A 13,956-nucleotide genomic window follows, 5' to 3' on the forward strand; every position below is an offset into this window, starting at 1 on the left:
TAGAAATGAGGTCCACCACAGGATCCATGGTGGGGGGGGACACCCAGGAAGAAGACGGTCCTGTGCCAAATGCCTCCAGGAATACAGTCTAGTCGGGGCTGAGCTTGAGGGTAGACTACCCACCATGTTGGCAAAGGATTTCCATGATGTCCCCAAAGGAGACATCATCTGGAGGTGACCGGGAAGAAACCTCCCCCATCATCCAAGTCTGCATCATCAGTAAGAGACTCCAGAGGGGAGTCCAAGTGCTTCTTTTTGCACATATGCTTTTGAGGGGACTCCTCGGGAGAGGTGGGTGGGACTCCAGGGAGGACTCGAAAGTGTCGGGGAATTCCTGAATAGGAACCTCCTGAACAGGCTGGCAGCTGGCTGTCCCTGAGGGGACAGGACAGAAGACTCTGGCCCAGAAAAAGAAGAAGCCAGGGCAGAATCTGAGGAAGTGGGTGTCAAGCAAAGGAGAAGAGTGCACCCTCTCCACCATTTTGAACGCTGAAGGAGAATGGACCTCAAGAAGCAGAGTGGCCATAGCTGAAAGGAGGAGACTGCTTGACCACTGCCCCCAGTGCCAAAGGGGTAGATGGAGCTTTCTGGTGGCGAAGCACCGGGGGAAGGGGCGACTCAGAGTAACAGTCAACTCCAGCCCCTCGGAGCACACACTGAAGCTACGGCTCAGTGTCTGTCCGCTCAGATGACACTGGAGCCGAAACCACTCAAGGTAACTGTTGGAATCTATGGCCAAGGGACCAATGAAACTTACTCCATCAACACTCAGCAACCTTTGAGCCAAAGACTCTGAAGCGAAAGGTCGGATCGGAGAAGGATAAATCAGTAGGAAACTAGACTGCATGCTCACAGCCCAGAAGGGGGACAGGGCATGCAAGACTCCTAGCTAGATCTGGCCTGGAAGAAATGTGATCACCATCCTGTCCACCTCGACTTCAGACAGGCTGTGAATGGAATGGACCAAAGAAGCCACTGACTTTGGCAGAGGAAGGCACCGAGAGGTGAGCAGAGATGCGAGACCGAGCCCGGGAAGTCTCTGGCTCCAAGGAAAAGCAAGGAGACTAGAGTAGAGGAGAACTCTGTCCCAGCTCAGGCTGAGACTTGCAGGGTGGTTCATAAGATGCCCACTTAGGGGCTCTTTTTCTCGGATGATCCCTTTCCTTATGACGGGCCTTTTCTCTTTTCGCAGACTTCTTAGTGGGAGTCCGAGTCCCAGAAGCCAGGGCACAGGAAGAAGAGGCCTCGGTTGGTGGAGGGAGAAGGCCTTTCAGAATCAGTTTATTCCTCCTGTTGATGAGGGCACGGGGATCAAAGCCCAAGCAAACTGAACAGGAGGAATCTAAGTGTGACACACCCATGCACACAGTATGGACATCCAAGGAAGGAAGCTTATGCCCAACACTCTGCACACTTCCTGAACCCTGGCTTGGAAAGTCTCAGCCGTGGAAACAGGAAAAACAGGATACACACACACATGCACTCTCACAAAGGGAGAATAAAGAAACGATAGGGTTTTTTTTCTTCTCCCACAGGTTTTTCCAACACAGACGCTGAGGAATGAAAAGGGCAGAAACAGAGCAGAAAAAAAAAAAAAAAAAAGAGAGAAGAAAGAACTCAAAAAAAGAACTTGCAACTACTTAGAACCCTGAGAAACTTGGGAGCAACTGGAACCCATGCTGTTTGAAACGATTGGCAAACGAAATCTGAGGGGAGGAGGGAGAGCGAGGTATTATGGGTAGGGGAGGAGCTTGGACTTTGGATCCAATGCTGGAGTATACAGCAGAGTTGGATCCGTGCTGGATCCGAAATACCACAGGTTAAAGATCAAAAGAAAACAACTTCAGATCCACTATTTTACCTATTTTAAGTTTAATATTTAATAAACTGTTAGAATCAGATCTGTTCCAGAAGCCTAGAAACCCTCCTGTGTAATTCCAGTTCATAAATGTGGCTCAAAGGATGAGATGGGTAATTTTAGACCCATCAGTTTAACTGTTTTGCGAGATGCCTACTAGATCTTGAGAAATCAGAAGGAAACCATAATAACCCTTGATGTTAATCAACATGGTTTCATAAAAGAGTGTACTACTCTTAAGAACTTCATGTTTATGAACAGATAACTATGGCCTTGGATCTGGGCCTATACCGTGGAGTTATTTTTCAGTATCTTGTGAAAGCTTTTGACAGTTTATCTCAAGATCATTATTAAATGTTTATAGGAACAAAGTTAATACATACACCATAAGGTGGACTGGTAACTGCTTACATGCAAGACAACAATGTACAAGAAGAAAGCATTCTTATTCCGATTACTCAAGTTAAAGGAGTACCTCATGGTTCTGGCCTAGGACCAATCTCGTTTAATATGGTGTTTGCTACATTAACCAAGAATAATAAATTCTGGGTTTATAAGTATGCTGATAACTGCAAGATCGGTTTCTCAGTTTAAAAATCCCTTTGATGTAAAATAGTTAAATACTTTAGTCTCCAAGTTGTTGGTCCCTCGAAACAGGTTTAACATTCAGTCTAAAAAAGTGTAAGATAATGTATTTTTCAAATAGATGCCCAAGGCTTCTGGTATACTTGCGGTCTTCCCAATTAAATGAGGTACAGGAATACAGAGACTTGGGTATACTTACTAAATCTAAGTTGTCCTTTAACGCACATGCAGATCGAATTTCTATAAAGACAAGTATATGGGGTATTTAAGATTATCTTCTGGGGATAATGTATTGACTTTGCTATTTAAAACTTATACAAGACTATTACTGGAGTACAGCACCACTTTGTATTTACACTTAGGGGCAACTAAAAAAAACTTGGGAGTCCAAAGGAGATTTACAAAAAGAATACAACATTGGCCTTTTAGAGGAATGATTTATGGATGATGGCCTTCGGTTTAAGTTGTTAAATTTCTATACTCTGTTATAAGTATATATGCAGAAAGTTATTGGTATACAAGATTTTTCATTACCCAATATTAAAAGTCATGTACAGCATCAAGGTTAATAGATGTATTAAAACATACAAACATAAGACTATGACGTTTGTACTAAAAAAGGGAAATCTCAAAATCAGCAAGCAGTTTATTGTTGTTAAAATAAGACTTTTGGAACTATTTTCCTACAAGCTTACGTAATTCAAATAGTTTTGGTTGTTTTAAAAGAAACCTGGATATTTGGGCAAGTGATGAGGTTTACATGCCATATATTGTGGAATCCTTGTTCTTTGATGTCCAAATGGCCTAAATACTGTATCTGAACATACTAGAAAGAAAACAGGTCTTTTTAAAAACTGAGCAAGCACTATGCCATGCAGCTCACCTCCTTTTACTACACTCCCTTTGGGGGTACTGAAAGCCCTCAAAGTGACTAACAAAATCGGTGAAGCATTTGCACTGAAAGTGGATAAAGCAGATGTATACAGGTTATTACAAACTGGGCAGTACACACAACCACACACTTCTCAACTGGAACCATCAATGTGGATGTTGTTCTCACTAAGATGGCTAGCCACAGGTATGCCACACAGCAATGAGCATAAAAAGTAGAGAATAAAAACAGACTTCAAATGAAAGTATAAGCTGGCAGCTTACTCCTCAAAAGGCCAATGTTGTAGAAAGCTCATCTTCATGTCACCATGCATCTAAACAAATAGTGCGGCTGAAGTCCCTGACACTTCAACATACTGTTAGCCCATGTGTGTGTAAGCTCCTTCTGCAAAAAAGAACGAATAAATAGAAAATGCTCACTTTATTACAAAAAACAAAGCTTTCAGGAAATATCCCTTTCTTCAGTGTTCAAACACATTACTTAGAATCATCTTATTTAAATGAAGTAATATACAACACGACACAGCCATCCAATAAGAACACACATCATTAACCATTCAATTTTTAAAAAAAAACATATTACAATATAAAAACACTTTGAATAAAAATAGAAAATTGAACCCAACACTCATTCAATAAAAAAGCATGATTATCATAGGAGTATAAAGACTTATTTATACCGTTTTTGTTTAAAATCTAACATAGGTTTGTTACCATATTATTAAGCCCAGGTGTTCTATCAGCTTCAAGTCTTATAATCCACTTGTATTCAGACATCTCTAATTTATTGTTTTTGTCTCCAAGCCTCAGATTTTTATATACAACCTCTAAAACTTTAAAGCTATGTGAGACTCCCTCATCCATTTTACGCTTTGCTAAGGCATTTGATCCGATTTGTGCTCAATAATACAGTCCTTTAATTGTCTCAAGCTTTTTACCACATAAAACTCTTGGCATTGTATACGTTGCCAGGTAAACTATCATAGACGTATTACATGTTGCCTGGTGTTTAATGTCATATCTTAATTTATTCACTGGATGCTCAAAAAACTTTTTATCACAAATGTCAGAACAGCTACAACTATAACAAGGAACTGTTCCAGGTTTATTTTAGAAAAGGATAAAATGGATGAGGGAGCCTCACATAGCTTTAAATTTAAAGTTTTAGAGGTTGTATATAAAAATCTGAGGCTTGGAGACAAACAAACTAGAGATGCCTGAATACAAGTGGATTATAAGACTCGAAGCTGATAGAACACCTGGGCTTAATAATATGGTAACAATTAAACCTATGTTAGATTTTAAACAAAAACAGTATAAATAAGTCTTTATACTCCTATGATAATCATTTTTTTTATTGAATGAGTGTTTGAATAAAAATAGAAAATTAAACCTAAGTGTTTTTATATTGTAATATGTTTTTTTAAAAACTGAATGGTTAATGATTTGTGAGTTCTTATTGGATGGCTGTGTCATATGTTGTATATTACTTCATTTAAATAACATGATTGTAAATAATAAGTTTGAACACTGAAGGGATATTTCCCGAAAGCTTTGTTTTCGTAATAAAGTGAGCGTTTTCTATTTATTCGTTCTTTTTTGCTGAGTTGTGAATACGAGTAATAGTAGCAAACCACTGTTGATCTGTTTTTTTTTTTTTTTGTAAGCTCCTTCTGAACAGGAAATGGAACTTGGCTTTCTCATAAGACTGGCTTATTTCTTTCTGACAGACTCTACTACACATCTGATACCAAAGTACTAGTACAAATGTTACTGATAGTAATGAAAAACAAGTTGCAGGCAAAGTGAACTTTCAATATCTAAATATTCTCCTTATTCCCTACTTAAACTAATGGCATTACTGCTTTTATACTGTATTGACTGCTACTGTGCTACAATTTTCACAGCAGTTGAATTACAATGAATTACTAATTTAATGCCCACAGTTTACAACTTTACTCAAGATTAGTGACTACCTAGATAAAAGAACCTAAAGTAACTAGGGCCATCTGACTGCAAAAACATGCAATACTGTGGATGTTATCAAACTTTTCTTTGGCATTAGCTACACAGTGATATGTCCTCTGTAGCACCGAAGCTTTGATGGTTATGCATGAACAGTATATCATCCTGTATTGCGCCAGTAATGTCTTCTTCCTTCACTCCGATATCCATGTCGCCAAGTGTTCATGTTCTTTTCAAATATTTAACTTTAAAAGGGGGAATGCCATGTTCTTAACATATCAGAACTAAACCTGTTACTAGTAAAAACAAATCATTATGAGTTTTTCAACCCTAGCAAATGTCACCATGTTTGTTAAAGCTACGGATTACAAAGATGCAGGCTCATGGGAAGGGTCACCAGGAAACAGTCATTCAGAAAAAGTGATATTAGAAAGCTGTACTGCTGCTGAAAGACCTTTGAAACTTTCACTAGTCCACTGATAAAAGACCATGGAGCCGAAAAATCAATCAGCAGCAAATTAAAGTAAATCTACCTATCCAGAGCAAAGCACATTAAATGAATGAGTGATTAAACAATACAGCCCACAATCTGAAGGCACCACCCTTTATGAAAGACAAAAAGGATAACCCCCCCCCTCCCAAAAGCAAGTAATATGACAAAAAAGTTCTTGTAGAGTAACTCTCTATTCAGGCTATTAAAATAAGCCAAGACCACATAACCAACAAAACTACCACTGAACTGTCAGGCAAATGCTGAAAAACAGGATTCAAAGAACCCCTGAATCATTTTCATGAGAAATCTGTGGGTCAGTTTAGATGAGTGCCCCTAACCTCATACAGCTTGAAAACTTACGATAATACATTTGCTGTTTGTTCTCTCATTTAATGAGGATCCCTGGAGACCTTGCTTCATCATCAGACATATTCTTCAGGTTTTTCTCAGCTTCTTGAGAGGATCTGCAGGTAGAGAAGTAATGATCACAAGAAAAGCAATCATTAAAATGTTCCATCATCTACGTTCATCTGAAAAATATAACCAACAAACTTTTAAAATGCCATGAGAAAGATACTGCAATTGGGGTGGGGGTGGGAGTCACACAGCTTACCCAATCAAGAAAAAAATGCATTTGTGTACCTTTACTCACCATAACTATACATGTTTACACAGTAGGGTCATATATCGGTTTATTTATCCATTGGTTTAGGCTACAAAAAGATGCATGCCTTCCAGCCTGGTTTCCAGAATGCTTTGATATCCACAGCAGGCAGCTGGTCTCCATCCCCAGTTGCCCAGGGCATCTGCTGGGGTACATCTTAAAAGGGTAACAGCCCATGCCATTTTAGGACAGGATGTTAAGGAACAGCCAACAACTAGGTGGTCATTCACTTTAGGGACATAAGGATTGCATCCCTGTTTGCATATGAGAACGAGGTAATGTTAGCTTCCAGTGACTGACCTCTACAATGCAATGGGGTGTTTCACTGTGGAGTATGGTGTGGCTGGGGTAAAAATTAGTATCTCCAAACCACAGGTCCTGGCTCTTTCCAAGAAGTGTGTGGACTGCTCTCTGCAGACGGGGAAAAATGGTACCTGAAATGGAAGAATTTATGCATCTCAGGATCTTGTTACTGTGCCTTGGTGGTGCAGCGGTTAACATTTTCGCATCACAGCAAGAGGTTTTCTGGTTCAATTCTCGGCTGGAGCGCCTTCTGTGTGGAGCCTGCATGTCCTCCCTGTGGTCAACTGAACTTTAAAGACATTCAGGTAGGTGCATGTGTGTGCCTTCTGTGAAGGTTGGGTGCCAGGCTGGTGGCAACTTGACTCCATAAAAACCCACTGCCAATCAATAGCAGACCGGTGATCTGCTGTGGTGACCCCTAACCAGGAAAAGCTGAAAGACTTTGGGATCTTGTTCACAAATGAAGGTAAAGGCTACTGGGACGTTGAACAGAAGACGGGTGCCATTATGGTAGTAATGCAAGTGATGCACTGAACTGTGAAAGGTGACGTGAGAAGAGTCATAGGATGCTTTCAATTTTCTGGTCTCTGTCCCTAGAGTTGCTTATGGTCCTGAGTTTTGGACAGTGTTCAAAAGCATGAGATCACAGAAACAGGAGGATATTTCTTTGCAGGGTAGCTAGATTCACTCACAATGACATAGTAAGGAAGAGCCTAATCTAGCAGTATAAATTTCTTCTCTGGGATGAGGAAAGTCAAAACAGGTAATTTGTTGACCTACTGATGCCTCCAAGGCACCTCCCAAAGTACGTACAGCCTACAGAGAAATGGCCCCAGGGCTGATGCAAGACATACGAGAGAGGTATAATCCTTCCAAAGAATGGACGAGACTCCAATGACACAGGACAGGAAATGTTGTTGCTGAAGACCTGCAAAGTGCAAGTGTGCCCTTCAGTGCTCACCAGTACAAGCGAGTAGTTTAAAAAATGAATGGAGATTCCTGGGCACACAAGGTACTGACTGCTGCACTCTTCTGGTAACTCAAAAGTTGTATAGATCAGTATCCATAATGGCAGGCTGGCAGTTCCTGATAGTGTGAGTGGTCAATTATTGCAAACCCATGCCCACCTCCTGGGCTTAGGTTCAGCATTAGTTAGAGAATCAAATTAGTATTTTAGCAGTTTAAGAATAGTCTCCCTACCAAAACTAGTATCTGACATTCAAGTCTTTGCCTCCTTTGACCTACAGTCAGAAATAATTCAGGAAGGAATACCTTTCCCTTACTTGCCAAATGCTCGACCCTTAAACAGTTGAACAGATGAAGACACTATGCAATGTAACATTACATAAGGAGGCATTGTTGAGTTAACTGCCTTACAACTGCTTCACAGATAAGTGCAAACTGCAAGTAGAAAGGGGCATTTTCTCTTACAATGAGAACATTTTATTCTGCACATTTTATTTATACAGTCTAATGATAAAGTATAGCTGTGTAAGCATACTTCACCTCACAGTATATTTCAGTATTAGCACCTCTTGTACAGTACCACTCAATCCTTGGAAATTAGATACAGGCATGCTGATCAGGCTTCCAGAGCCCTAGATGTTCGCAAAACACAGCATGGCTCCTCCTCAAGCAAAAGGTGGTAGCAGGATTAGTGGTACAAAAAGGAAACCACTGAGCAGCTGTGATATCTTTTTATTTCTCCGAGTAAGAAGTCAAGTCCAGGTGCGGTGGCAGAATTGATCTGCCTTCTCAGGAAAACATGAAGAGGAGCATCCTAGAGTTACATAAGGTGTTTTCCCTTATCAACTTCCACCCAACTGAGTGCTACATGAGGTAAGTAGAGCCTGGTGGTTTCTTTCCCCACAGAGATGAGCAAGGGACACTCAAAAGTGGTCTGAGGGAGACACCAATATTACAACTTTGATCTTAACATTTCCTGTTACAGCATGTACGCTCACATAAATGCATTCTGTTCCACAAAGATCACTGCATCACTACCATTCAACATCCCCTGTAAAGTAATAAAACAGTTTTCTACTCAGCCACTAACCTTGGGAGGAGGTACCACCTACTTCAAGACTGCATAGGTCCAGTTTGCTGTGTCTGGAAAAATTATGGTGCAGATAACAGTCAAACACACAGTCTGGGGTAACATTTTTAAAACAGTATGTAGAAATACCTGCTGCCTTATTAGAGTGGGCTTTGACCCACCCTTGTGAAGTCCTGTCATGAAGATCATAACAAAGCAAAGCAGTATGCCAGTTATTTGGATAAGATTTGCTTGGATAATGCTTGCTCTTATGGTATGGTTAAACTGCCTCAGATCTTTTGTTCTTTCAGTGTGCTGCCATAATTTCCCATACATGTCAATCAGCTGTTAGTACCTTTCCATCTTTTTCTGTGGTTTGAGATAAAACACTGCCAAACAGATTCTTTGATTTGGGGATACCTGAAATTATGTATGAAATGTGACCTGGATCTGGGTGCCCCTCTATCTCTGTGGAAAACTGTATAAGGCTTGCTTGTAGTTCTGGAATTCTCTGACATGGTATTGACCACAAGAAACATACACCAGTGATGGCTGGCTCAAAGGGAGGCAAAGCCTGCTTTGCCACATTAAAAAAAATAAAGGGAATTGGCCTTCCGGTGGGGGTGGGGTCTCAAATAGAGTACATTTTTAAACTGGTTCAATAGTGGGGATGCAAGTCTGAGAAAAGTTCATAGGCAAGCAGGCTGCAACAGCTAACAAGTGGACCTTAAACGAAGCACAAACCATTTTTTTGCAGGGAATAAACTCTAAGCCCTTACTTACATAAGGTAACTCCAAAGTCACATAACTGCAGAGAAAAAAGGACATTAAAAACATCTCTGAATCACTACTGGTGCACAAAAGCCATCAGCAATTCTCTATGGTCAGCAATCACTGGTTGCAGACTGGGAAAATGTAACCAACAACCTCACCTAGTTAAAACTGAAGAGATAATGGGTAGTTAAATGTTCTTTGATGAGATACTGTGTGAAATTTACTGGCAAGTGCTGGGATTTCTCCTTGCTCTTCAGCATCATTTGGTAATGCCATGCTGTCTTGGTCAGAAATGGATATAGTACCCTTGGGAGAAGATTTAAAACAGCTGACCCACAGAATTTAAGAACACATTTGTTGCTCAGGCTTCCTTGCATGGCAAATTACAGCAACATTTCTTGAGCTGGTGGTAGTCTTGGAAGACAAGTATGCAAGTGACTACCCTAATCACTGAATTAAATCTCTCAAGTACCTGTCTGCCAAATTTTCATTCACACAAGTTGGAGGCAAACCTGTTCAGGTGGTCTGACTGAGAATTCTGTAATGGAGGAGGCTTGTAGACAGAGCCAGTATGCACAGGTGTGACAGGTGTGCCCCTCTTGCCCGACAACCACAATACAATGATACTGTGTGCAACGCTCAGGTACCAGACTTTTGCCTCGGTTTGAAAATCTGCAAGTCACTGCCTTTTTTTTTTTTTTTTTTTTTTTTTTAAGCACTCATTCATGTGCTTGCCCCTGTTCCTTTTACTCCACTAAAGTTGGGCTTTCAGAATGTCCATGTCAGGTCCTGAAGTGAAGTTTGAAGTATCTGTGGTCAGGGTCTAGGAAGGAGACTTGTCAAATCCAAAACACCCTCTGACAGGAATAATTAGGGGTAAGATTTTTCTCCAAATGCTGGTGATACTGCTCCTACAGGTTAAGGTACCACTGAATGAATGTTGCACATTGTAAGATTGGCCAACAATACCACTGGAAGGAAAGTAGACATACAACTCAGGATTTTGGTGTCAAGATGCCACCGTATTAACTGTTTGAAGAGAGTACTCATGCCGGATTTGATCCTTTGGTAAAGGCAGTTTTCCTAACTTTGCATCCAGTACTGTCCCCCAAGATCATCTGTTGAAGGAAAGCAAATTATTTTTGAAAGTTCAGGAAAATCCCTACATTGATCAGGCAGACTATAGTTCACTTCAGATCTGTAAAGTTCACCTGGAGTTGGGCTTGTAGTAAATAGTCATCCAGATGTGGGCAAAGGTAAATTCCCCTCTTTGTAAGGTGGGTAAACACTGGGGCTACACACATCTAGTAAATACCATGGCAGATGTAGAAAACTCACAGCACGGAGGTAAAGTGCTTAGACTCTGCTACAAATCTGAGGAACTGTGTGGGGCAGGTACACGTTCAGGGTCATGTTACTTCCAACAGTACTGTACTTCTTTTGCAGCAGTTCAGTGTTGAACACTTCACATTCAAGTTTTTGGTGGAGATGTTCACTGGAAATTTGCTTTGGGTATTCAATATGTACAGGGTCACCATAAAGGCATGCTACAACAAAAGATGAATAAGGGCCTGCAAGGGTAACACTCTGCATTTATTACCCTTACAGAATTTAACCCGGAGAGGTTCAGAACAGACTGACAGACAGGCCTTTTTTAAACATTAGGAACGGTTTTAAACTCTGCTGTCTACTGTAAGGGAATGCTTTATATGGCTCTGGCTTTTATCCATTATTTCAGAATAAGTAATGCCAACAAGACCTGGTCTGGGAGCACTGGATGCATTCCTAAAATGGTTATAAAAAGCTTTGAACTTCATTCTGTAGGCAGGCTAATCCTGGTTATCTCTGAAGTGTGAAAGTCTTACCTAGGATGTGCGTGTGTGTAGTGGTGGGGGAGGCGGCAGAGTCGGGTGGGGATGACAAGTCAGGATTAGAAGGGGCCCTCTTGTCTGGGAGGGGCAGCCTCTCTTCACCTTCCTTGTGGCCCAGACCAGCCTCTGACTCTTCTCAATTGTTTATTTTCAAACGCCCCTCCTTTGTTAAAATTGTTCCATTTTTAAGGATCACTATTTACTACTGTACTTCCTGCAGTATTACAGAACTGGGGAGGGGACAGCTGTTTGACTTTTGAATGGTCTTTTGTGATGACCCACCACTGGACCAGTAATCAAGGAGCCTCAATCACCACTGACAACAGTGGGGACGTACACTGGGAGGATAACATACACAGTATTCCCAGATGCAGCTGTCTGCATCAAGTGCAATTTCCCTAAGAGCACACTGAGACGGCAGCCAGTCTGGGGCTGGTTCCTCTACCTTTCTCCAGATCCCCAATCAGACTCCCCACTAGCACAGCTATAGAGTTGAGATCTCAGCCGAGTGACCAAGCCAAGACCTGCAGGACCTTCGCCATCCAACCAGTGCTTCATGCCCCTTGCCCAAACAGCTGACACACACACTGAGGTCTGATTTACACACACACAGGAAAGGATGGCACAGGTTTACTAGCTATGCCCCTTCTGCCCAGACTACAAGATAGTTACCACTGCCACCAGGCAACTCCTGATCAGCTACTTTAAGGCTCTTAAAGGGTGTCCAATCTTCTTAGCATGTAATATTAATACAAATGGTAGTTTGAGCAAAAGAGCAACGCTATTAGGAGTGGCAGACAGTGTCACCAAATAAATATGCAAGTATTCTCAAAGCTTAAATATCTCTACACAGATCAGCCACAAAAAGAAGTTATGTACTTACCATAACATTCCATGTGAGTTGTTTATCTCGCCTTTATTCTCACTGATTGGTTCAGAGCTGATCCTCTGCTCCGACACGGCCGATAGCAAGCTCAAGGTTTGCCAGTAGCTCGAGACCCTGCCTCTTATCCCACAATGCACCTCTGGAATTACCTCAGATCTTGTTTGCTGCGAGTATATATACCCTTTTATTTATTTCTACAAAGAAGCACTTCCCGAAGGGGAAGTAGTATTTAATAACCAGGATGGTACTAGCTTCTAAGTCAACAGTCAGCCAGGAGGGGGAAGGAGGGAGGGACGTGAGAATAAAGGCGAGATAAACAACTCACATGGAACGTTATGGTAAGTACATAACTTCTTTATGTGAAGTTGCTAAATCTCACCATTTATTCTCACTGATGGGTAGCGTCCCTAGCAACCTCAAGTCTTGGGTGGCTCATGGAAGTACGTTTTTCAGTACCGTGGAACCAAAGGAAGACCTGTCCCAGGAAGCCTTATCTACTTTGTAATGCGTGATAAAGGTATGAGGATTAGACCAAGTGGCTGCAGTGCAAATATTGTCAAGGGGCAACTTAGCTTGAAAGGCAGAAGACGTAGAAACAGCTCTGGAAGAATGAGCCTTAGGTGTGTGTGTCAACGGCATGCTCGCATTCGCATAAACAAAGGATATACAATCTGATAACCATTTAAATAAAGTTGTTTTAGCCACTGGATTACCGTTTCTGGCTTCTGAGAAGGATACAAAAAGTTGATCTGATTTTCTAATATCCTTAGTTCTGTCAAGATAAAATCTGAGTTGTCTGTGTACATCAAGTTTGTGCAGCATGTATTCCAATTTGTTAGAGTGGTTGGGAAAAAAGACTGGCAGTTCAGTGACCTGATTGATCTTGGATTCAGAACAGACTTTAGGCAAAAATGAGGGGTTTATTCTGAGCAATACTCTATCAGCATGGAAAATCATGTAAGGTGGTCTGACAGATAATGCTTGGAGTTCTGACACTCTGCAGGCAGAAGTAATGGCCACTAGAAAAACAGTTTTCCAGGATAAATATTTGAGATCACAAGATGCTGCTGGTTCAAAAGGGGGGAGAATAATTTGAGGCAGCATAAATTTCAAATTCCAGGGAGAATAAGGAATTTTGACAGGAGGTCTCATGTGAAGAATACCTTTAAGAAAAGTTTTAGATAACTTATGGCCCCCATAACATTCGAGCCACCAAATCCAAGGTGGAAATTTGAGATGGCAGCTAACTGGACTCGAACTGTAGCAGCTGCTGCCCCTTCCTTAAAAATCTTTGTTAAAAATTCTAAAATGGGCAATAACAGAGGTCGGAAAGGGTCAATTTTCTGTGTGTTGGCCCAAATTGAGAACCTTTTCCACTTACTGCAGTATAATTTCCTGGTGGATGGCTTGTGAGAAGACCAGAGAACTTGTCTTGTATCTTCTGAAATGGAATGAAGCCTGGCAATTAGGGGAAGTGGATTAGCCAAGCATTCAGTTTCAGGGACTGCAGGGAAGGATGGAGGTCCCCTGATGGGTGCGTCAAAAGGTCCGGAACTGGGTCCAGGATCCATGGATCTTCCAACAGGAGATGGTGGAGAAACGGGAACCAAATCTGTTGAGGCCAGTAGGGG

At 41.4% G+C, this 13,956-nt stretch overlaps 1 protein-coding gene across 1 annotated transcript in view; it reads right to left on the reverse strand.

The window, feature by feature from the left end:
• The window catches only part of LLGL1 (LLGL scribble cell polarity complex component 1), a 668,031-nt gene that overhangs the window by 66,905 nt on the left and 587,170 nt on the right, over positions 1 to 13,956 (reverse strand). Inside the window, exon 15 of the mRNA XM_044088928.1 lies at positions 6,153 to 6,256. Within this exon, the coding sequence (XP_043944863.1) occupies positions 6,178 to 6,256 (79 nt within the window). The 3' untranslated portion in view covers positions 6,153 to 6,177. The remainder of the gene's footprint in view (positions 1 to 6,152; positions 6,257 to 13,956) is intronic.

Source organism: Protopterus annectens, chromosome 12.part0 (assembly GCF_019279795.1).
Source record: "Protopterus annectens isolate FY-2018-M chromosome 12.part0, PAN1.0, whole genome shotgun sequence".
NCBI lineage: Eukaryota > Metazoa > Chordata > Ceratodontiformes > Protopteridae > Protopterus > Protopterus annectens.